Here is a 24,459-nt window from a genome sequence, read left to right on the forward strand (position 1 = left end):
CCCTTGACCAGAATCAACCAGGACCCTTCAGTTCACAGGCCAACCCTCTATCCACTGAGCCAAACTGGCTAGGGTTTGTTTTCTATTTTTTAATGATGAAATATTTGAAGCAGCCAGGAAAGTATAGGAAATAATATAGGGAACATATATGTATCTAATACCTACCTTTAATTTACCCATGTACATTTCAGGGTTTTTAAAAAATATTTTAAAGAAATAAACAATTAGATATAGTTGAAGTCTTCCGTGGAGATGTGCAGACCTCCCCTGACTTCATTTCCTTTACTCTCTCCCCAAATGTAACCACCGTCCTGAATTTGCTGTTTAACTTTCCCATGCATGTGTTTTTTAAATAACTTATAAAAACGATTTTTAAATTTATTTTGTTAGAGAGAGAGGAAGGGGAAGGGATAGAGGAAAATCAATGTGAGAGTGAAATTTTGATCAGTTGCCTCCTGCATGCCCCCTACCCGGGAGCCCTCAATCCAGGCAGGTGCCCGGACCGGGAATCAAACTGGCAACCTTTCAATGCGTGGTACGATGCCCAACCAACTGAGCCACACCGGCCAGGGCTCCCATGCATGTTTTTACATTATTGCATGTGATTCTTCCCATAAACAATATAGAATTGTTTTGCATATTTTAAAATTTTTTTTTAAATATTTATTGTTTTTGTTAATTTTGAATATTTTTTTTTTAAGGTTAAGGGTTTTATTTAAATATATTTTATTGATTTTTTACAGAGAGGAAGGGAGAGAGATAGAGAGTTAGAACATCGATGAGAGAGAAACATCGACCAGCTGCCTCCTGCACATCTCCCACTGGGGATGTGCCCGCAACCCAGGTACATGCCCTTGACCGGAATCGAACCTGGGACCTTTCAGTCCGCAGGCCGACGCTCTATCCACTGAGCCAAACCGGTTTCGGCCATATTTTAAAATTTTAAGTAAATATCCTGATTGGCATGTTTTAACATCCTCCCCCCCTTTTTATTCAACACTGTTTTTGAGATTTGTCCACACTGATACATGCAGCTCTCGTTCATTCATTTTGACGGCTATATTATATTCCAATGTGCCTGTACAAAAATTACTTCTCCATCTCGTACTTACTACCATTTAACCTGTTTCCAGCTTTTTGCTGTTATAAACAAGACCTATGTTTGTCTCTTTCATGCATCTGAGTGAGAGTTTCTGCGGGAGTGGAATCACTAGGTCATCAGCAAGGGCTACTTTGAGATATTACCAAATTGCTTTCCAACTGGATAAACCCATTTGAACTCCCACCATTACTGTCTAACCAAGTTTTTGATCTTTGCCAATCTAAACTGGAATACAACATCAAAGAAATTTGGGGGAAAAGAAAACTTTTAAAGTAATTTTTAAATGCACCATGCTACAACCCTAATGGATCTCTTGTCATTTTACTCTTCCTTCCAGTCTTTTTTCATTGCCTTTAGTTTTCAGGAGTCCTTTGACCACCTGCTGTCTAAGGGGCCAGGACAAATCCCAGCTTCTCTCACCTTGCTATCCATTCAGCAGTGCCTGCAAAGAGGTCTGGAGTGATGATGTTGGTCAGGGAGGCTACGGAGGCGGCACAGTACGCACTTCTGCAGGGACAGAAATAGAGGGGGAAGCGTTAAGCTGTGTGGAAGAGCCTAAATAAGGCTCCCTGAACTTCTTGGGCAGATGGTTCTCTTTGCCTGGTAAGCTGTAATCACCTCCTGTCCTCACCCTTGGCACAGGGTCAGTCCTCCTGGGTCTCCAGCTGAGAGGGTTGACATTCTGTTTGGATAGAGTTGCTCACAGCATGGCTCCCGTGAAAGAACATGACATTCTATTCTCCCGACCTCCACATGGTCAACTCGACATCAGAGGAAATAACAGCCATCTCAACTCATGTCAAAAGTGAATTTTGCTCCAAAATTCCCTGGTGTCATTCAGGCATTCCTGATATGCTCACTCATTCAGATGTCAGTATTGTTTTAGAGCCAGGATTTCCGTCTGTCTGTGGCATGGACACGTTAAAGCTGAACTGTATTATTTTTCTGCAACAAACACATTGCAATGCAGGGCACCAGACCTTGGTGGCTGCTTAGATTAGAGAGGAATGGATGGGCCCACTCAGATACATTCCTTGGGCCTCCAGAGAGAGAGAAAAAAAAAAAAAACACCTTTGATTTCAAGCACCAACCAGTACATACACACATGTGCACACACACTTCTAAATCAAAAAGAAAGAGCACACCTTTTAATTTTTTTGATGTTATCCTGCTTTATTTGAATAATAATTCTGCCAGCCCCAATTCTCCTTGGGACACATTTACTCCAGTTTCGCCTTCTATTATGGAACATGTCTACAAACTGTCTGTTCTTCCCTCCTACTGCCTTTTCAAATAGCCCGCATCTCCACTCCATTTTATGTGGAAGACAAAAATTCTAATTCTGCTTACAACCCCTTTTCCCAAGGCCTCCTAAGAAGGGATAAACGGGAAGAATGAGAAAGGTCTAGTCTCCATATTATTCACAATAATAAGTCAAACTGACTGAGGTGTTGCAAAGAGATCTCTGCAGAAGCTGCAAGCATTATTATCCTGCAAGCATTTTTATCAGCCCGCTCACGCCGGCCAAAGGCACGCAGAGGCTGAGCTATGCCAGCAGGCACCAGAAGCTTCTGGGTCCTGTGTGCCAAACATTATCGTCTACCAAGGGCTAACTTCGAAGGTCTGATCTAATTTCCTTCAGGCCTCGAGCCTCTCAGAGGGGTTCCGGAGCATTTGCTTTTGAATCCTAATGTAACTGCAGAGGCAGGGAGGCAGCCAGAATCGCAGCCCGCCTCTCCCAAACGGAAGAACCGAGAAGGGATGCCAGGAGCCCCTCGCTAGTCCTGGCTCTCACATGGAGACGGAGAGGGAGCAGAATACATCTTTCTGGTGCCGTTTCTTCCTCTCTCCCTCCATCCAGCCATCACATCTCTCAAATGTGTCCACTGCTCTCCATCCACTCCGCTCTCACCCAAACCCAAGACAGTCTCCTGTCCGGTCTTCCTCCCTCCAGCCCTGAAACCGGAAGACTTTTTGCTAAAATACTACAACCTACTCATTACACCTGGGGAACTAATAACGTATGGATCACATCACTCCCTACTTACAATGTGTCAGTAGCTTCCCACTGCCCTTAAAATAAACTCCGGGCTTCCGAAGACTTCAGGGCCCCTCACCTGTCCCCGCCGGCCCTTCCAGCCCCCGTCCTCCCACTGCCCCACAGGGCCCCTACGCTTTAGCAATGCGGAACTTCTTTCTGGAACACACTCGATGCTCTGTCTCCTAGGTAGGGGATAAAATGCCAAAGCGATCTTGCCAGGGTTTGTTTGCTTTTGCCTAATAATCGCGGGGAGTTTTAGAAAGTTAAATTTCAAGACTGCTTAGTTGATTGGAATGTCTTCAAAACAGGAATGAAAATGTAGTGACTTTGAAGGGAAAAAATATCTTTTAACTTTTCCTTAAGAAGTATCAACACAATGCTGTACTGCTTTTCTTCAATAGTCATATTGGCTTTGTTGGCCTACACAGTGTCAGAAACGAGGTCAGAGGCCCCAAATGGAGTCACCTATGCTAAACCAATACTTAGTTTCAGCTCTCCCAAAAATGGCATCTTACACCATCAATCAGGAGCCGCCTGATCAGTACTAGTTGGGTCATCTGCCTGATACAATCCTGCCAGCTCTAAAGGAAAGTAACCTTGCAATAACCAACCTGCTTCCTGCCTGGCGGACCTTCCGTGGCCCTGACCCCTTCTGCCTATAAAAGCTGTCACCTTGTGCAGCTCCTTGGAGCTCCTTGCTGTTTGCTAGATTGGGTGCTGCCTAATTCAAATAGATTTTTGCTCAAATAAACTCTTAAAGTTGTTTAATGTGCCTCAGTGTCTCTTTAACAATGATACTGACATCTTGTGGTATAGCAAAGCTATTTGGTCTTCTCCCCAGTTCCTGGCACAGAGCTCCTTCAGCCCTTGGCATAGTCTGAGTGACAGGTGTGATAGGACCGTCTTCTGTGACTTATAACAAGCCCCATTCAGCCACACCTGAGGGGACTCCCGGAGGAAGGGAAGGAACTAGGCGATGAGAAGGTTGGAACTTACAGAGGAAAGGGGCTGGAGACTGGATTAAGCACCAATAGCCAATGGTTTCATCAGCCATGCCTACCGAATGGAACCCCCATAAAAAGCCTAAATGAAGGGGTTTGGGGAGCTTCTGGGTGATCAAACACATCACGTGCCTGCCAGGGGGTGGCACACCCCAACTTCATGGGGACAGAAGCTCCCTGCTCTGAACCTTCCAGACATCGCCCTATATACCTCTTCATCTGGCTGTTCATGTGTAGCCTTTATAGTTTCCTTTCGAATGTGCCAGCAATAGTCAAGGGTTTCCCGGAGTTCTGTGAGCTATTCTAGCAAATTATGGAATCTAAGGAGGGCATCAAGGGAACCCCCCAATTTACAGCCAAGACGGGCAAGAGTATGGGTAACCTGGGGACAAAATACTTGTGATTGGCGGTGGAAGTGGTGGCTGAGCCTTGTGCGGCTGAGCCCTTCACCTGTGGCATCTGTCCTAACTGGGTCGTCCATGTCAGAACTGTTTCATATGAGGGAAAACACACACCCAGGGTCGGAAGTGACATGAGTAGAAACAGCTTTCCAGGTAGGTACACAAGCTGCTCTTTTGGTTGGAACAGACAGGTGACAGAGAGAAGAAAACCCTTTACTAAAGGCCTCCACAGCCCGGCTGCCTGCTTTATCCGGATGTAGTTTACGCTCCACCACTGGCATGCTTTTTCCTCCCCAGCTACTGTCAAGCCAGTGGTTAAAGCCAGAGTATTAATCAACTCGTGTAGAAGCAAACATATTTACAAATAGGCAATAAGATGGCTTTGGAATAGAAACCTCATAAAAATGCATTTCTCAGACTAAGTCATGAGACCTGGGTATACAATCTCAATGACACGCTGCCGCTGAGAAATGATGTGCTCAGTGAATTCTCTACATGCTTATGAGCAATCACCTGCCAGGTGAGTAAGCTGCTTGCTACGTACATCAGGCAATTCTTGAGTTAAATAATCATTTTGCACCAATTGGTTCCAATCAGTTAATGCAAGTCTATTTCACTTCACTCCACTGGCCCGTCAGGGTTTCTGCATCTCCCGGAGCAGTTCCCGCTCAGGGGTTAAACATTGTCATGATTTCATCAAATCCATGCAAAAATATTTACTAAGTCCTTTCTGGGCATTTTTCTCCCTTCTATCCCAGAGAGATGGAAGATTGTATGACGCTATATGGTTATTACATATAATGGTATATTATACCAAATCGATGTATTTTTAACTTTTAAAATAAGCAGTTGATTTTGTTTCTGTCTTGCTCCTATTTTGATATTTACATAAAAGAAGTCGACTGAAGACAACGGTATCATCTGTGATTGTGATACCGTGTCACCCGCACGTCATTCTGCGTGTCAGTCTGTGACAAAGCAGCAGCTTCGCCATGTTGGTCCTTGGGCTTGGCATCTCTCGTGGCAGGTGAGCTCTGGAACCTACGGATGCAGCAGCCTGAGAAAGGCCCACTCACCTCACATCCACCTCACCTCCAACGTGCATGAGAAAAGAGCCGTCAGGTTGCTTCAGAGAATACAAGTACTGCAGAAGCTTCTCTCTGAGGAAGGAATGGGAGAGGGCAGGAGAGGGCAATGGTCAGCGCAGTGTCCGCCCGCAGGGAGCCCTCCCATCACTGCTGGCTTTGGCTGTACCTGTTAATGACGTCATAGGCCTCCTCGGTGCCAATGATGCATAGCGCGTTGACTGCTGCATATGTGGGTGCAAGGTGTGGGTACTGGCCAGGGCCCCCTCCAAAGCCACCATCTGGGCTTTGACACAGCTCCAGGAAGTGACACACACTAGGTACACAGCCAAAGGGGAAAGCAAAGTCAGAGAGCATTCATTTCAAAACACCAAATTCTACCAGACCCATGCCTTTCCAAAAGAGGAAAAATAAACCAAAAAACTCTCCTCCCACTTATTGAATTTATATTTAAAATAGTTAAACCCTCCAGCCAGTGTGGCTCAGTTGGTTGAGCATCGTCCTGTGCACCAAAAGGCTATGGGTTCAATTCCCAGTCTGGGCACATACCTGGGTTGCAGATTTAGTCCCCGGTCAGGGCATGTACAGAAGGCAGCCAGTTGATGTTTCTCTCTCACACTGATGTTCCTCTCCCCCCCCCCACCCTCCCACACCCTGCCCCAAACATGTCCTCTGGTGAGGATTACAAAATAAAATAGAATAGAATAAGATAAAATATAAAATAGATAAAATAAAACAAAACATAGTTAAACCTTACAAAAGGCCTAACTCTTACCCTGCCATCATCAGTATTGTGTGCCCTCCCATCTGCGTTTTACATTGAAGCACTGGCCTATTCATGAAGGAAGAACATAGGCTGGGCAGAAAGGAACAGCCTCTCACGGAGCTGGGGGGACTGCCACGCTTCCTGACCACATCCTTCCCACCTTTTCATGCTGGTGCTCTCCTGCTCCTGTCCACACTGAGCACCCAGGTCAGGATCCCCCACCGAGGCCCCCCAAGAATATCCAAAGAGATGCCTGCTCATTCCCACTGCCACCTAAGCCCCAGTGGGCTGCTGACTGTTATTCCTTTAACTGACAAGGAACAAGCTTTTGTGGAGTCTGCGCCATGGTTAGGAGAACCGTGCACCCCAGTGGTGGAAACCTGTGTGTTCCGCTGACTCAGGCCACAGAACGCACCCCGGTCTGTGGGTTCAGCAGAGTTTTCACATCAATCCCACAGGCTCCGGTTCCCTCACCAACAGAAGCTGTCTAGTGAGGGCTGGCCGTCAAGCTCCTGCCTCCAAACCTGGCGTCGGTTTGCCCAGAAGTTTCATTCTTGTTTCAGGTGAAACCCATAAAGCCTCTATCTGGCCAAGGTCCTTTGAGGTTCACCAGAAGGAGGAGCCCCAGGAAAGTCCTGGTTATCAAGTCCTTTCCCCATGACTCAGCTGGGGTCACAGGCTTCCTCCGAGGACGGGCCTGTTTAAGGCAGTGGTTCTCAACCTTCCTAATGCCGCGACCCTTTAATACAGTTCCTCATGCTGTGGTGATCCCCAACCATAAAATTATTTTTGTTGCTACTTCATAACTGTAATTTTGCTACTGTTAGGAATTGTAATGTAAATATCTGATATGCAGGATGTATTTTCATTGTTACAAATTGAACATAATTAAAGTATAGTGATTAATCACAAAAACAATATGTAGCCCTAACTGGTTTGGCTCAGTGGATAGAGCGTCAGCCTGCGGACTGAAGGGTCCCAAGTTCGATTCCAGTCAAGGGCACATGCCTGGGTTGCAGGCTTGATCCCCAGGAGGGGACATGCAGGAGGCAGCCAATCAATGATTCTCTCTCATCATTGATGTTTCTCTCTTTCTTTCCCTTTCCCATTCTCTCTGAAATCAATAAAGATGTGAAAAAAACAACAACAATATGTAATGATATATGTGTTTTCTGATGGTCTTAGGCGACCCCTGTGAAAGGGTCGTTTGACCCTCAAAGGCATCGCGACCCACAGGTTGAGAACCGCTGGTTTAAGGGAACAAACTGCAGATCTGTGTCCTCCCAGTGCTCAGGCAGCCTTCTCCAGGTTTTCATATCATCCTTTCTTATCGACGGCTGCCAGAGAGACCTCATGGAGTCCAGCTCCTCTCCACCGAGACTCAGTTTATTGTTGCTTTTCCTCAACATATTTGATTTCAGATCTCCCGTTAACTGGGCTGGGACAGCAATAGCAAATTCGGCTGACTCGCTAGTGGAGTCCTGAAATCGTCATAGGTCAAAAACAATACACAATAAATTCCATTTGCCCCTAAAATTTTACTGTAAGAAACAAAAGGATCGAAACTGGAGTTGATAATCAGAGAAAGAAGACAGCTTTGCGGCATGTTGTTGATAGCAATTACTTTTCATAGAGAAAATGAGTTTGTTCCTAACATATTTTCCAGACCATTCTTAATTTCTGCAGCATTTCCCTGAAGCATATAGCTAATAAACACATGTCCCAACGAAGGCTGGCTGCGCTCGCATATAAAAAGTATTCTATGTCACAAAAGGTTTTAGTTGCTATAAAAACTTAGCACGTTCAAGAGGACAAAAAGAGTCACCTAGTTACCCATTCCCTTCCCCAGCTCCCAAGAGAGAATCATGCCAGTGCAACCCTCCTGACCCTGCAGCCTGAAGTCTGGAATGAGCCAGGATCGGAATGTACCAGACACCTCTAAGCCATCCCTCCATGCCAACCTCCATCAGCTGACGGGCTGCGTCTGACTGTCCCTGGGGCTGTGCTGGGGCACAGGGGTTGGGCTTTGCTTGACTCTCGGCCACTTCCGCATTACAGAACATTCTGATCCAGAAGCCTGCCCCTCAAGGAACTGGCAACCTGGCCATGAAGCTACCAGCTGTCATCAGCAGAATCCTTAGCAAATCTAAAAACCAAAATGTGAATGATACTTTATCAAAAGGGGGAGGAAAACTTATCCCTATGAGCCAGAAATTCACCAACTAACACTTTGTGGAAAACAATTATTCACAAATCATTCATTTAGTCATACAACTAAAAGATCTAGTGGATCAATTCGATTTCAAATCAGCAAGGCATTTCACTCCAGATTCCGTGACAATTACCAACAAAGTGGGAAACTATCTTCTAGATCAGGGATTTTCAATCTCAAAATGTGTGTATCAGAATCACTGGAGAGCTAGTAAAGAATACACAGCCCTAGCCTGTTTGCTCAGTGGTTAGAGCGTCAGCCCTAGGACTGAAGGGTCCCAGGTTCAATCCCTGAGTGCAGGAGGCACCCAATTGGCGTGTCTCTCTCATATCCATGTTTCTCTCTGTCGCTACCCCTCCCTTCCACTCTCTCTAAAAATCAATGGAAAAAATATCCTCAGGTGAGGATTAACAAAAAAATAAAACACACACAAAAAAATCAGAAGCCAATAAGAATAAAACAAATGAAATACGTGCAAGTAGTAATATATGTATTTAGGGGACGGCAGGAGTGGGGGATGAGTAAAGTGTATAAATATAAGACGGGAAAGGACTAGGAATATAGCAGAAAAAGGACCAGATGATAGAGTCCATGAGTTGTGAACAAAAACAAAAATGCCAGTTAAAAACATTATTGGTCAGAACTGTATCTGACTCAAGCCTCCATTTTCCAACTCAAAGGGAGTTCAGATTAGAGTTGTAAACGTGGCTAAATATAAAAATGATTAAAAGGCTTAATATTACAGGCAACCACAGTAGAAAGCTACCCTGCCACATACCTCAGAAACATCAAGGGTAATTATACAAACTTTCTGGTCAATAAACAAATATGGAAGCTCATTTGCAGCAAGATTTTAGGTTAGATGTAAGAAAAACTGCAGCACCGGAGTAAGGGACAACAGACGGATGGCAGGTCTAGAATAAGTTACAAAGATTATAGCTTTGGAAACAGGAACAGTCACCCTTGAGCAGAACGGCCCAGGAGCAGATGCAAATGCAAGAGGAAGGAGTGGACATCAAGCTCCTTCTAGTGCCAAGTCCTTCAAATGTCAAGCTGTCAAACAGCTTCAGCTCCACGCGGCGAGGGAGAGGAGAACTCCTGCCCTGGGGAGAGGCAGCAACGAACAGGTGAGGGGCAGCAGCTCCCTAGATGGCCCGGGAGCCGGGCCGGGGGAGCCAGCAGAGGGGGGCAGGTCCTCTGACTCTGCACCGGGAGCCGGCAGTCCTCTGGGTCTGCAGTTTGGTGTGTGGTCAGGTCTGAAGGTGGTTATTTGACAGCAGGGCTTCCCCACCTTGGCGTGACGACATACTGGGCGGGATAATTCCTGGTTGTGGGGACTGTCCTGGGGAGGACGGTTAGCAGCCTCCACCCCCTAGATGCCTGGTGCTGCTGGCCAAAAACAAAATGCTCAGAAGACAGATGAGGTGTCCTTACGAAAAGGAAAAGAAACAAATCAGATTTAAACTTAAGAATTAAAAGGAAAAGATATTTAAGGAGTTATTTACCAATACGTGAAGATGTAAATTTAATCTTTGGAAAAATGTTATAAGCAAGAAGTCCTAAAACGATTGTTAAGTTAAAGACGATTTTGAGATCTTACAGAAGCTAAAAGCCTAACTGAACAGTGCGGCGGTCCCCTGCGGTCTTCATTTGGTCCGTGCCCTTCGTGAACGCGGCTTTCAATACCAAAGCGTGGGGTTCTCCGTAAAGGCTGCTTCCTTCAGTGCTAAAGTCACGGACAAAGCAAATGTCTTTAGTCTGGTTCCAAAATATTAATTTACTTTAGGTAAACACGTCTACATGTGTGGGTACAATCTCTTAAGAGAGGCAAGCTAACTTCCTACCTATGAATATATTGCTCCTGAGGGGTCTGACACCAGCAGCAAAAAAAAAAAACGGCCTTGTTGGCTTCGATCAGCAGTCACAGCAGCTGACAAAAGTGATTTTGTCCACTAGAGGGAACTCAGCATGGCATTTTGTTCCCTAGACAAATAGAGTCACAACAGTGAACCAAATAGGAAAGAGAGGAGAGAGAGAGAGAGAGAGAGAGAGAGAAAGAGAGAGAGAGAGAGAGAGACTAGATGAGGGAGTGGGGAGAAAAGAGGGCAGGAAATAATAAAATTCCAGAGCGAAACTCAGCCTCTAGGTCACCTTAATATTTGTATGAAGAAGAAGAAGAAGAAAAAAAAAACCTGTCCCCATTTTCAAAGCATTTCTTTTCCTTGTGCAAAAAATAAATAAAAAGGCAATATCCTATATCAGGTAGTCTAAAAAAACAAATCCCTGTATTTTTAGAGAAGTCATTAAGATTTCTCTGTATCTTACTAAAAACTGCTTTCCTTATAGGTCAGAGCTACTGGGGCTCTGTTCATATTATCAGCACCCGAGGATACATTTTTATTGATTTTTAGAGAGAGAGAAAGAGAGGCATCGATGTGAGAGAGAAACCTTTATCAGTTGGTGCCCAGATGCTCCCCGACCTGGCATGGAACCCGCAACCTAGGTATGTGCTTTGACAGGGAATTGATCCCACAACCTTTTGGTGTAACGGACGATGCTCCAACCCACAGAGCCACCTGGCCAAGGCTCTAAGTAAATCTTTAAAGGTGTGTTAAGTCAGGGCTCCACAGAACCACAGGTAAGCTTTTAAGGCAGTCATGGAGCAGAAACTCTCAGCCATTCAATATCAAGTTGTTCTTGAAATCAGCTTTCAGGTTTAAAACATTAATCATAAAACAATGAAGATTCAATGTAGAAACTTTAGAAAATGAAAATATGTTTAGAAAAAAAGAAATCACCTTTAACCCCACTATCCAGAAGTGACAACTACCATGTGTATCCATCCTTCTGTTTTTTCCATGCATAGATCCATCTATATTTTTACTCTATAAAAGTAAAATCTTTTAATCTACCTTTGCACTTAAATCATGAACATCTCTATATAAATATACACATTTTATATACAAATATACACATATATATAATTTTATTGTGGTCTACTTGACATATAACGTTAGTTTCAGATGTACAACGTAACACTTTAATATTTGTGTACATTGCGAAATGATCACCACAATCAACCTGGCTAGCATCTGTTAACTTTTCATTTTTAAAGGGCTGTACAGTATTTCATTGTATAAACTGCACCATCATTTCTTAAGTTTTAATTACATGACCCTATTGTGACTATTTCGGTTGTCTCCAATGGGTCAGTGTCAAAAGCCCTTTAAAGGGGCCCTCTCTTCCTATCAGACGCCACAAAGCTGTTCTGGCACTTACTTCCTCAGGAAAGCCTCACCTAAACCAACCTACAAAAACGCAAAACTGATGCCGACCCAAGAACCCCTTATCGTGACCTTCCACTTCAGAGGGGCGTATTCTCCGCTGGGGGCACCTGTACTTCACTCAGCAATGGCCCCCTTACCTTCCCCTTCTCTCCTGCTGGACTTCTCCATTCCCCTACCGAAATCCTGACTGTGTATGTGTGGGGGAGAAACGTCCCAAACAAGCCACAACCCCCAACTGGTATTTCAAAAACACAGGGGCCTTTACTTTGACCATGAAACCCCTGTTACTGCAGGAGCTGCATCCAACCCTGCTTGGAGCTCGAAAGCAGCTAGGCTGGTAGCCGCATCGTGACGAGGGAGACAATGCATGTTTCTCCTCTCCCTCAGAAAGCATCGTATGTATCACAAGGGTTAATGGCCTAATTCTTTATTATCTTCCCTATCCACATTCATCACAAGACACCCTGCCCAGGAAGGCAAGAATGAGAGGTTATTGTTAAGACGGAATGAATGAGACAATGTGCGGTTCTGTTCTTCTGACCTGACAATGTGACTCATGCAGGGCACTGCGGCCAGGGAGGGGCACAGCTAGCCGCCACCCATCCTGGTACAGACACCCCTGTGTGCTGTGGGGGGCCTCCCCTCCCAGATTCCTCTCCCTCAGGAGCCCCAAGGGGCGAGGAGGATCTCAAGTAGCTGCCGAGGGGACATGCTCCCTCTCAGTGAGAACTGGGACGTGAGATCCGATTCCCGGCTGCCTGCCCCGCCTCCCCAGGTATCCCCAAGACTGGGGTGATGATCAGTTTCTTCTTCTTTAAAATTGTGATGAGCTGCTAAGGATGAGGTACCACCCTGAGGACACCATCCACACCAGCAGTTTGGGAAGAATCTTAGTTGCTTAGCTCTCAAGTCTTAAGAAAACTGTGAGTCATGGCATCTGCACACCAAGATGGCAACACATCCAGTCCCATCAAGAGCGACACCATCCCCAGGCACTGGGGTGCTTCTGTGGAGGTGTTCGTGGAAGGCAGGGCGCATCTGTTCCTTGGGTTGGCACATGCCCCGCCTCCACCCCACCCCCCACCCCCCAACACACACACACACAGAAGCATACTGTACTTTCTGGCAGAATCGTGTCTCCCAGAGTTGATGATGAAGCCTTTCCTCAAAGACCAGAACAAGAGCCAAAGGAAAAACCCCCAGAAGAAATCAGAATCCTTCTTTTGGGAGTTCAAAGCCCTTTTCTACCCACGAGCTTATGATAGGCTTCTAACGTGGAGGAGTTTCAGGAAGTTACTGGAGGTCACGAAAAGCATGGGCTTCTTGGAAGCGGTCTGTGTTCTTCATGTAACATCAATAAAACAGTCACAAAACAGAAAGCACCCCAAACTCACAACACAGCTCCAGAGAACACCCTCGAGTCCCCGCAGCCAGACTCACTCTGCCGCCACCATCTGGGGGATGGGTTCGTCCAGCAGTTCCAAGCTGTGCAGGATCCAGTAGCAGAGCCACGGGCGGCTGGCGTCCAGACACTGGCACAGGGACGGGGAGAAAACACACCCCTTATTCAGAGTCGTCCCAAGAGACGGCTGACAAGGGGATGTCTGTCTCTCTGCTGGCAGCCTGGCAGGGGCAGGAGGGCCCCCTCCGAACAATCAGTGAATGAAGGACCCTTTGCCTTGGGACCTTAGCCAGCAGCTGGAAGGCCCACGTGTGAGAAAGGACAGTGGGACAAAGAACTATACCGACCTGAGGAAGGCTGGGCAGAGCACCTCTCAAGCACCAGGAAGTGCTGCTATGTTCTCAGGGTGGACCCGAGGAGAGGCGGACTCCCAGAGAGGGGTTTCCTGGATTAACTCATTCGCTGATTAAACCAATATTTAGTAACTACCTACTTGGTGCCACGCACTGTATTAGGTGCTGGGGGCTCAATCATGAATACAGTTCTGCTCTTATTCTTGAGATGCTTGGAATACAGAATGCGTGTGGTTATCTGTAGAGGGAGAGGGCACCAGACACAGAACAAGTGACCTGGCTTTTCTGGGACGAGGTGGAGCCACACGTGCGTACATGTGCCTGGATAGATGCTGGAAAGGGCAGAGACAGTCCTGAGGGTGTACGGGGGAGAGATGGACTCTACTCTGCCTGGGGGCGCTGGGCAAGGCTTCCCAAGGTGCCAGTGAACAGAACTCGCCCCTAATTCAAGCTATAAGCATGCACTGAGCTCCCAAGGCCAGGCAGGCAGGTAGTATTCCTGCCACTGTGGTACAGACTTAAAGTATATCAATGAGGCCCAGAGAGACAACCTTTCTGAGATTACAAAGACAGTGAATGGCAGAGATGAGACAAGAAGCAGGTGTCTGGACCCCCAAGCCAGGGCTCCTCCCATGTGCCCAGGCTGCCCTCTTCCTAAACGAGCAAGGACTAGCTTGCCACCTGGTGTGGTGCTCGAAGAAGTTGCTATGGATTTGGCCGGCCTGGGTGTGTGAGTCCCAGCTCCTCCGCTTACTAGCGATTTGCCTTTGAACAAATCACTTCATCTTGCTATGCCTGATTCCTTACCTGTGAAAAACAAAGACTCACCTCCCTCACAGAGTAGTTGTAAGGAGTAGTGAGATAATGCGTGGTCAGCTTTCAGCACCCTGTTCAATGAGCTGTTAGCTGATTCGGTGTGAACTGCATCAGGGCTGGCTGGACCCTAACCATGGAGGATTCGAGTCAAGGATTAAAAAATGGGAACCCAAGGCCAAATCCACCTGTGGCTGTGTTCTGCTTGCTCCCTGTAGTGTTTGTTTGCTTGTTTGTCTGTTTAATTGGAATCGGTTGCAACATTTAAGCATTTGGAAATTCACACAAAAATCTGAATTTCTGGCTTCATTCGGAGGGAAAAGAGAGAGAGCTCTGGCAACCTGGGTCTGCAGGGATGGGCAGGAACAGGGTAAGAGTGTGGGGCTTCTGGTTTGCTTCAGTCTCCCCAGCCCACTTCTCCTGGTCATGCTATCTGCTTGGGTCTATGGGCATTTGAGCTGGTCAGTCCCTGCAGTAAATAATCAAATGTACAACTCCAAAATAAAAAACAAATTAAGAGCAGGGCTGCTCTGTGAAATGTGGGATGGGAAGAGCCCTCCTGTTCACACTCACCCTCTGCCTGCCACTCCAACACCCTTCCGCTCCTCCACCGCCAGGGCCCCTCCCGGCAGCCCTCAGTGGGACCCTGGGAGCTGAGGGAGATGACTTTCACAGCGGCATGTTCACAGCCCTGAACGGCAGTAGCACTGTCTGGATTTACATACTGACCCTTTGGCCAGCTTAGGAATTAGATCAGCTTATAGGGCAGAGGGTTAGGGATGAACAGGTAACAACTGCCTTTTAGCGAGCTGTCAAGGGGTGTCTACAAGAAAGCACGTGACCCCTTCTGCCGTGATCTCAGAGGAAGAAAGCAGCCCCATCTGGGTGCTGCCCGAGCTGAGGGAGGACAGGCCAGGAAGAGCCAGCTCTGCCCTTTCAGAAGTGGGAGTCCCAGCTCTGGGGGCCTGGGCTCCTGGGTCCCTGCTTCCCGCCAGAGCCAGGTGTACAACGCGTGACCCCGCAACAGGTCACGCTCACAAGTCTCTCATGTTCAAATAGAACAAAGGAAACACTATCTGGCTGATGATTTGATAGAAAATGCTCCTGATCAATGCATTTACCTCATAGGCATCTGTCAGCTGTCGAAGGCCTCTTTTCAGGTAATGGAAGTGCTTCTCCCTCTGCAACACAAGCCTGGAAAGACAAAGAGCTCGTAAACCTATTCTGGCATCTTAGGCTTCCACCCCGCTGCAGAACACACATGCACATGTGTGCACACACATGTGCACACACACACACACACTCTCTCGGCTTCAGGACATCCCCACCCCAGTCAATGAATGGACAACCAGCAACTTCTTTAGCTCCGAGGGCAGGTACATCAGAGAAAAGAGCCCAGCATCTGGCTGTCCCTAACGTGCCTGAAACCATGCTGACAAATGGTTTGGGTGCGATCCGCTTCTCCCTGGCAGGTGACCTCGGCTAAGTGAAAAGCAGCAATGAGCACACACAGCGAGGCAGTGACAAACCACCCAGAAAGTTGCTCCAGGGTCTAACTGTGCTCCCCGTCCTGTAAGCAATTTAAATCTGAGCCTCGCCACTTCCCTGACTCCTTAGCCTCCGTCATTCCAGTCATTTCTTCCGGGGTCACTTCTCTGAGGTTTGCAGTCTGCCCTCTGCCTGCCCCTCAGTTATCTGTCTATTATTCCCTCCCCGAAATTCCACCTCCTACGTGCTGACCCACAGCCCCGGCCAGAGGGCCGCTTGCATTTCTGCAGCCAGCCGCTCTCCTCGGCCCTGGTGTCAGCAGTACTGGCTCTCAGACGGAATGTGCCGCCCATGGCCACCTGCGCAGGCAGGCAAAGGACGGGGGCTGCGCTGTGTGCCTGGTCTCGCAGAGGAGGCCTGTGTGACCACAGAGAAAAGGGAGAAACTGCCATGGCCAGACATTCACTGTGCTTGCTGATTTCGGAAGTAAAAGAAGAACCATTCTCTTCTCTAGGTATTCAATTCAACAATTGTTTGTTGAACTCCCACTCCACTACGCACTAAATAAGGTCACTAACATCGTCTTTACCTCAGAAAGTCTTCATTCGGGCCCTGGCGGGTTGCTCAGTGGTGAGAGCATCGGCCCACAGACCAAAGGGCACGTACTTCGGTCGCAGACTCAATCCCCGGCCCCAGGGGGGGCAAGTGCGGGAAAGCAACCAGTCAATGTGTCTCACATCAATCTGTCTCTCTCTCTCCCACCCTCCCTTCCCCTCTCTCTAAAAATAAATCAATGGAAAAAATGCCCTCGGGTGAAGAGTTTTTAAAACGTCTTCCTTCAGTGCTAGAAATGAAATAAGGACATGAGTGGCTACAATATGAGGGAACAATGGGTAGGTTTCATAAAGGAAACAGACCAAACCCGACCCAGGATCTAAAGGGAGGGCAGCTTGTTCTGAAAGGGATGGTCAGGGAAGGTTGTGTGGAGGAGGAGGAAGCTGAGGTGGACAGCCCAGGTGGAGGGAGAGATTTTTACAGGTAGAGATGGCCAGAGGGGAGGAGGTGGTGGGAGGATGGTTTAGCCAGAAGAACAGAAACAAAAAAGGTACGGACTGCCCAAAGAACGTTCGGTGATGACAGGAATGCCATCTGTGCTGTCTGCGAGGCAACCACCAGCCACCAGCCATAAGTGGTTAACGGGCACTTGAAATATACTAGCGCCGTGGTCAGCAAACTGCAGCTCGCGAGCCACATGCAGCTTTTTGGCCCCTTGAGTGTGGCTCTTCCTAAGCCTTAGGAGTATCCTATTTACGTTAATAACAATGTACCTACCTATATAGTTTAAGTTTAAAAAATTTGGCTCTCAAAAGAAATTTTAATCGTTGTACTGTTGATATTTGGCTCTGTTGACTAATGAGTTTGCCAACCACTGTAATAGTGTGACTGAGCAACTGAATTGTAAACTTTGTTTAATTTTAATTAAGTTTAAGTGGCTGCGCATTGTGCAGCCCGGGTATAGTGTGCAAGAGGAGTAAGTGGGGGATTTGGCCTGAATATTGGGAATGAAAGAGAAATGGCTGAAAGGCAGCAGACCCGTTTTCAGCGGTCTGGGGTTCCAGCTGAGGAATTTCTACCCAGTTTAGTAGGCAAAGGGAAGCCCTGCAGGTTGTGAATGGAGAGAGAAAATATGACCTGAGTGGTGCTTTAGAAAAACTACCTGACAGCAGTCGGTATTCAATATGTTTACAAATGGCCTCAATGAAAGCACTAAGTGGAGAGAGATGGGGTGGGAAGGCGGGTTAGATGAGTGGGAAAACAGATGAACGGTTCTCTTTTCCAGGTACTCAGGTCAGCCGCTGTTTACTGAACAAGTGTTAAGAGTCACCCAGGTGAGGAGTCCTTAGAGTACTGAGGGCTGGGAAGAGCACAGTGACCCAGGATAAGCTGGCTTCCGGACAGGTGGGCTTTAAGGCACTGAAAGTGCAGGTGAGGATGTCAATCACACAGTTGGAAACACATGTGACACTCAAGAGAGGATCCAGGTGGCAGCATGGGAACCATTTATCTGCACACAGGAGACAGGTCAAGCTGCAGGAGGGGAGGGCAGAGCAGAGAGAAAGTTTCCGTGCAGAATTGGGGAAGGCCCGTCCTTGGAGGACAAGAAGCCAGAGGAGAAAAATAAAATGTTACATAAGCTGGGGAGATGCCGGGTCACAGGCGATTCGGGAGGAGGGAATTTCAAGGAGGTACTGAGCAGTGGCAAATGCTGCAGCAAGACTGAGGAAAAGAGCACAAACCAGAGTGGCTGGTGACCTTCAAGAGAGTTCAGGGGGTAGTGAGAGTAGATTCCAGATCCCAAGGAAGAGGAGAAGGCCAGACTCGATTTCTCTTTCAAGGAGGTGCAGCACCCACTCTCTGGGGGCCGAGAGGGAGGCACTGGGGAGGACGCTGACTCAGCTCCCTCGAGCTCCGGTCCGGAGGTGAACATGGACAAGTCCATGGTGATTACAGCCCAGTCCAACCAACACTCTGATCAGGACGGGTGGTGGGCTCTGCAGCACGCGGGACGGCACCGAGGGTCAGAACACGCTTCCCCAAGGACACAGTGTTAGGTCCCAAAGGGCATGCATCAGCCAGGTAAAAGGGTGTTTCAGGAAGGGAACACCGGGGACATTCCAGTGAGTTGAGTTTAGCTGGAGCCAAAGCACAAGGTAGGGAGCAGTGGCAGACCAGGCAGGACTTATAAATGCACTGGGAGCTTGATTTTAAACCAAAGGGCACATAGGAGTCACTGTGCTACAACATGGATGACCTTTGAAAACACTGTGCTAAGTGAAAGAAGCTGTCGCAGGAGACCATAGATTGTATGATTCTGTTTAAATGGAATGTCTAGAACAGTCAAATCCATAGAGGCAGAAAGTAAATTAAGTGGTTGCCAGGGGCTGGGGGAGAAGAGGGGAGAATGGAGGAAATGGAGAGTGATGGCTGAGGGCTTCTTGCTGGGGTGATAAAAATATTCTAAAATTAATTGTGGTGATGGCTGCACAACTGTGAATCTACTAAAAAAACCACTGAACTGTACACTTTAAATGAATGAAATGTACACTTTAAATGGGTAGAACTGTATGCTATATGAATTATATCTCATTAATACTATTACAAAAAAAAGAAAAAAGACATTTAAGGGAATCGTTGAAGTATTTCAGGCACAGGGAAGACATGGTCAGATGTGCACTGTCTAGATCAGCGGTCGCCAACCTTTCAGACCTCACAGACCACCAGTGGTCCGAGGACCACCGGTCGGCGACCGCTGGTCTAGATCGCGCTAGCCTCAGCATGCCGAATGGATTGGGTGATTACAAGCCAGTGGCAGGAAACCAAACCCATAATCTAAAGGTGTCTTTGGTGACTGGGAGGAAAGGAAGACAAGAGCAGTGGCCTGCTGGAGCACTAGGTGAAGAAAAGAAGTTCACATGGAGGAGAGGTGGGCAAAGGGAGATGCTGAAAATGCCAGAGTCCAGACAAAATCCATCAAGGAAGGTCCCTGGAGTGGAGGCAGGAGGGTTGGGATAGAGAGATCAGCAGGAGAGGTGAGCTTGGCAATAAGGAAGGACTCTACATTCTTGGGGACAGAAATGATGAGAAAGGACCAACACCATACAGGACTCTGGAGTGGGGAGAGGGAACCCGAGGAGACTCATGGGGATGGCCTCAGTTTCCTCAGGAATTAGGACACAAGACCATGGAGAGTGGATTGGCCACTGTGGTGAGTGTGTTAGGGAATCTACAGGGGATGAATGAAAGGATTGGAAAGCAGTAGGAAGGCCCAGCTGAAGCTAAGGTAGTATAATTCTCGGTGGAGGCACTGTCACATGATTTCGTTTTCTTGGAAATCTTGCTGGGACCCTTTAGTAGAAGCAGCGATGGGGATGCTATGGTTAGGGCTGGTTAGATGGAAAGAGCAGGAAAGTACAGTAGAGCTGTGAAGGAACTGAGTGAGACCCGAATTGCTGAAATAGCTCACGATACACGCTGGCCCAGGCTGAGCAGGCTGGGTATGGCCAGGACGGCTACAATGGATGAGAAGAGCCAAGAGCCCATTGGGGAGTTGGGGTGATAAGCAAATGCCAGTGGCCGCAAGGTCAAGAAACATGTCTCAGCAGACACATCCCCGAGGGTAGAGGAGCTGAAGGAGGAAAGAAGAAAGGCTCCCCCAGGAGGCAGTGTCTCCCCAAACCCCTCAAACTCCTGACCAGGCTTACCTTGGAATAAGGTGGTTGAACTTGTAAGTGCTGAAGACCTCTTGGATCTTTTCTTCTACTTTTGCCTGGGAAGGAGGCAGGAGGTGGGAGAGAGAGAAAATAAATACAGGTGAGACCTCCATCAGCTTTTCTTCCTGTTGCCACACGTGCCCACTGGCTGGAGGGGCTCGGCGTGGTTTGGTTCTTCCTGGTACTATAAGCCTGCGTTCAGGGGCGCTGCAGGATGGCAGGTGAGAAACCGAATGCCCTCCCTGTACCATGCTGGCGCCACCATCGACTTCTCCGTAAACTAATCCATAACATCCAAACGAATGGCAGTGTGGCTCCCTGGCAGCCGTTACCCAGGGAGCAGAGGAAACAGATACATTTTGCTTGAAGGATTTACTCTCGCCCACTCTACGAAGTGTTCATTTTACTGGTCATTCTCCAATACACAATTAATTCCTGCCAAGATTCATAACTTCTTATTGTTTAAATACAGATTTAAATACATACTGAACAATATTAAAATCCCCAAAGCAGTGGTCGGCAAACTCATTAGTCAACAGAGCCAAATATCAACAGTACAACGACTGAAATTTCTTTTGAGAGCCAAATTTTTTAAACTTAAACTATATAGGTAGGTACACTGTTATTAACTTAATTAGGGTACTCCTAAGGCTTAGGAAGAGCCACACTCAAGGGGCCAAAGAGCCGCATGTGGCTCTCGAGCCACAGTTTGCCGACCACGGCCCTAAAGGATTTATAAACATCAATCATAGAAACACCAAAGAAATAACATATCTGTTCGTTGATTCCACGTCACACGCAGGACTAAAACGAAGGCTCTCAGAGAGTCAGGTCACAAAAGAAACCAGATCCCCTGGTCCTCTGAGGACCAACCACGGTGCGGTCACAGTGCCACTTCTGTAAGAGAGGGCACAGCGACGCGGGAGGGGCGGTTACCAGGATGCAGGGCTTCACCTTCATCGGGATCCCTGCTCTTTGTGGTGAGGCACGTCCTCGTTGAGATTTCAAGATACATAATAATGTCCTTCCTGGGGAATTTGTCTAACTGTATTCTTTATTTCTGAAACACCCACTGAGCCAGAGCTCCGCGTCTCTTTGACAGGTATGCAGGAATGATTGGTGATGATAAGGGGAACCGTGACATGAGCCATCGAAAATGACAGCCCATCGAAGATTCATTTATATGTGGTTTTAGGATATGCTTTGGTATTTGCCTTTGAACAAGACTTTGAGGGATGATCTGGCTAAGAATGTGCAATCCTTCAAAACCAGACTGAGGTCACTGTGAGAACCTGCCTCAGGAGGAATAAGAGCGCTGTCCCAGATCCTCATCCTTCTTTTTCCACTCCAGACACTCACGTGGGACTAACACAAAGCACCAGCCAATATGGAACACAGACTGCATTTCTCAGCCGTGCCTTCCTTACCTGTAAGCTGAAATGGATAGAAAAAAATATGCAGTACAAGAACACCTGTCAGTGAGATCATTAAATGCAGATTCGCCTGGTTACAGCAAAGTGCATTGATGAACCCCGAATGAAACAAAAGCAAGTGGGAAGAAAACATACTTCCTTTATCCAAACACTAGCCGATTCAAATCCATATGACTTAATAGTCAAAGGCTAATGGGTGAGCCCATCTCCTTAGCATTTTGACACTGAGACGCCCTAGGAGGAAAGCTTCCAGCCAAGAATTCCTCATTGAAAAATCCCACCTTCAGTTCCCACTCAGCAGTCACGTACTAGATGAGGAAAATGGAGGTTCGTTTCTAAACCAAGATACCTGACAGGAACACAGCGTATGTCATACAGAAAAGTGGAAAATGCTTGACATATTCCCAGACCAGGGTCATTTCTCTTAGGATATTCCTAATCCCATTTCTTAATCACATTCTTCAGAATGAACAAGCGCTATTCCAACGCAGTTAGTAACTGACTCACGTCTGAGGATCTAAGTTATGAATTCTAATAAACATCTGAGTATTACAGGCCAGCTTTTCATAATAATGGACCAATAAGAACTCACATTACTTTTCTCTTAAGCACCAGTATATTTTTCTAATAGCTTTATTAAGACACTAGGAGCCCAGCGCGGGATTCAAAATCGTGTGGCACCGCCCACCCTTGAGTCGTCAGTCCGGCCCTGCCTCGCTCTCCGGCCCTTGAAGCAGCCTCATCTGCTGCTGCTCAGGCCCTCCCCCAGCGCAGGCGTGTGGAGGTCCCTGCCGCCCCGCCCCTGATGCTACGTGCACGCAATCTCCTCCTGTCTGGTCAACCCATTTACGGTGTCCTGGTTAATTAGCATATTTCTCTCTCTCTCTCTCTCTCTCTCTCTCTCTCTATATATATATATATATATATATACCCTAATTATATATATAGAGAGAGAGAAAGAGAGAGATAATCCACACACTATTCACTTCACCCATCTAAAGTGTACAATACAATAGCTTTTAGTATTTTCAGAGTGGTGCATCCATCACCCCAATCAATTTTAGAACATTTCCACTATCCCAAAAAGAGTCCCTGCGCCACTTAGCAGTCACCCACAATCCTCCATCCTCCCAGCTCCTGTCAACCACTATTCTACTTTCTATCTATAGATTTGCCTATACTGGATATTTCATTTAAATGGAACCACACAATATATGGTCCTTTAGGACTGGCTTCTTTCTAGCATAATGGTTTCAAACTTTATCCATGTTGCAGCGTGCGCCAGTCCTTCAATGCTTTTCATTGCTGAGCAGTATCCCATTATATGAATTTATCACATTTTGTTTATCCATTCATCAGCTGATAGGCATTTGGGTGTTTCTACTTTTGGGCTATGATAAATAATACTACTGTAAACATGCTTGTACAAGTATTTTCGATGAACAGATGTTTTCATTTCTCTTGGGTATATACCTGGAAGTGGAATTGCTAGATCATATGGCAACTCCATTTAACTCTTTGAGGAACTGTCAGACTATTTTCCAAAGCAGCCGCGCCATATTCCCACCAGCAGGGCATGAGGGTTCCAACTTCTGCACATCCTCACCAAGGCTTGCTATTGGCTGTGTCTGTGATTACAGCCCTCCTAGTGGGTGTGACACGCTGGTTATAGAAAAGTAAATTGATTTGCCTTTGAACAAGAGTTTGATTACATTTTCCTGATGGCTAATGATATTGAATATGTATATCTTCTTTGGAGAAATGTCTATTCAGATACTTTGTTCATCTTTAAAATTGGGATATTTGTCTTTTATTACTGAGTTGTATAGTACCTTATAAATTCTAATACAAATCCCTTATTGGATACATGATTTGCAAAAATTTGCTCCCATTCTATGTATTTTTTTAGAAACTGATATATTTGTTAATAGAAAGGATCACCTAAGAACACACAGTATGGTTTTTAGATTATAACTTTAAAAATAATATTTAGCAATAAGCCTGAATTGTTTCGTTTTGTTTTTTGACAAATAGTACAGGATTAATATAGAAATTAAAAAGTACTGCTTGGCCAGAGTAACTCAGTTGGTTGAGTGTTGGTTCAATGGTTCAATTTCCAATCAGAACACATACCTGAGTTTTGGGTTTGATCCTCAGTTGGGGAGCATAAGGAAGGCAACTGATCGATGTTTCCCTCTCTCTCTCTCTCTCTCTCTCTCTCTCTCTCTCTCATTCTTACTCTCTCTCCCTCTCTCTAGGCATGTATTCAGGTAAAGCTTAAAAAAAAGAGTACTCATCGGGGGGAAAAAAATTAAAGTAATCACCAAAACATTCAACATCCTTTTTTTTTGTTTTTTTTGTCTACACCTCTCCCCGTGTAGCCGGCCAGTGTCATATAAAATCTGAATAACTTTGTTACTGAGAAGATGCGAGCATTTTTAAATGTTTTGCTTTGCATCGCAGAAGGTAAAGAAAAAAATCAGTTGAATATAAAAGACTTAGCATGACAGGCCTGAGACTGTGATGCTTACAAAGGCCTGTCTGAAAGGCTGACCTTGCTGATGTGTGGGAACCGGGATTCCAGGAGACTTCCCACCATTTCCAAACCTGAAAGGAGTGGCTCCCTGCGCCTAAACGGCATAAACAACGTGGTGTATGCTGAGCAGCTACTTTCCTCTTGAGAAGCACTAGGCAGAGGGCACCTAAGTGACCAACCCCCAGTAAAACGGGGACCACTGGGTCCCTAACAAGTCTCCCTGGCAGACAACACTTAGGTGCGTTGTTCCAGTTCGCAGCTCAATGCT

At 46.6% G+C, this 24,459-nt stretch overlaps 1 protein-coding gene across 2 annotated transcripts in view; it reads right to left on the bottom strand.

The window, feature by feature from the left end:
* The window catches only part of FNTB (farnesyltransferase, CAAX box, subunit beta), a 61,274-nt gene that overhangs the window by 23,052 nt on the left and 13,763 nt on the right, over positions 1-24,459 (bottom strand). The window contains exons 2-7 of one of the 2 annotated variants that reach the window (XM_070418365.1): positions 20,214-20,278; positions 15,585-15,657; positions 13,336-13,427; positions 5,800-5,946; positions 5,622-5,705; positions 1,523-1,609 (exon numbers count right to left, since the gene is read on the bottom strand). In XM_070418365.1, coding sequence (XP_070274466.1) covers positions 1,523-1,609; positions 5,622-5,705; positions 5,800-5,946; positions 13,336-13,427; positions 15,585-15,657; positions 20,214-20,278 — 548 coding nt within the window. Of the gene's footprint in view, positions 1-1,522; positions 1,610-5,621; positions 5,706-5,799; positions 5,947-13,335; positions 13,428-15,584; positions 15,658-20,213; positions 21,009-24,459 lie in introns of those variants that run through there. The other variant, XM_070418356.1, reaches the window with a different exon arrangement.

This window comes from Myotis yumanensis, unplaced genomic scaffold, assembly GCF_028538775.1.
Source record: "Myotis yumanensis isolate MYYU_CA2020_CCGP unplaced genomic scaffold, mMyoYum1.0.hap1 SCAF_1, whole genome shotgun sequence".
Classification (NCBI taxonomy): Eukaryota; Metazoa; Chordata; class Mammalia; order Chiroptera; family Vespertilionidae; genus Myotis; species Myotis yumanensis.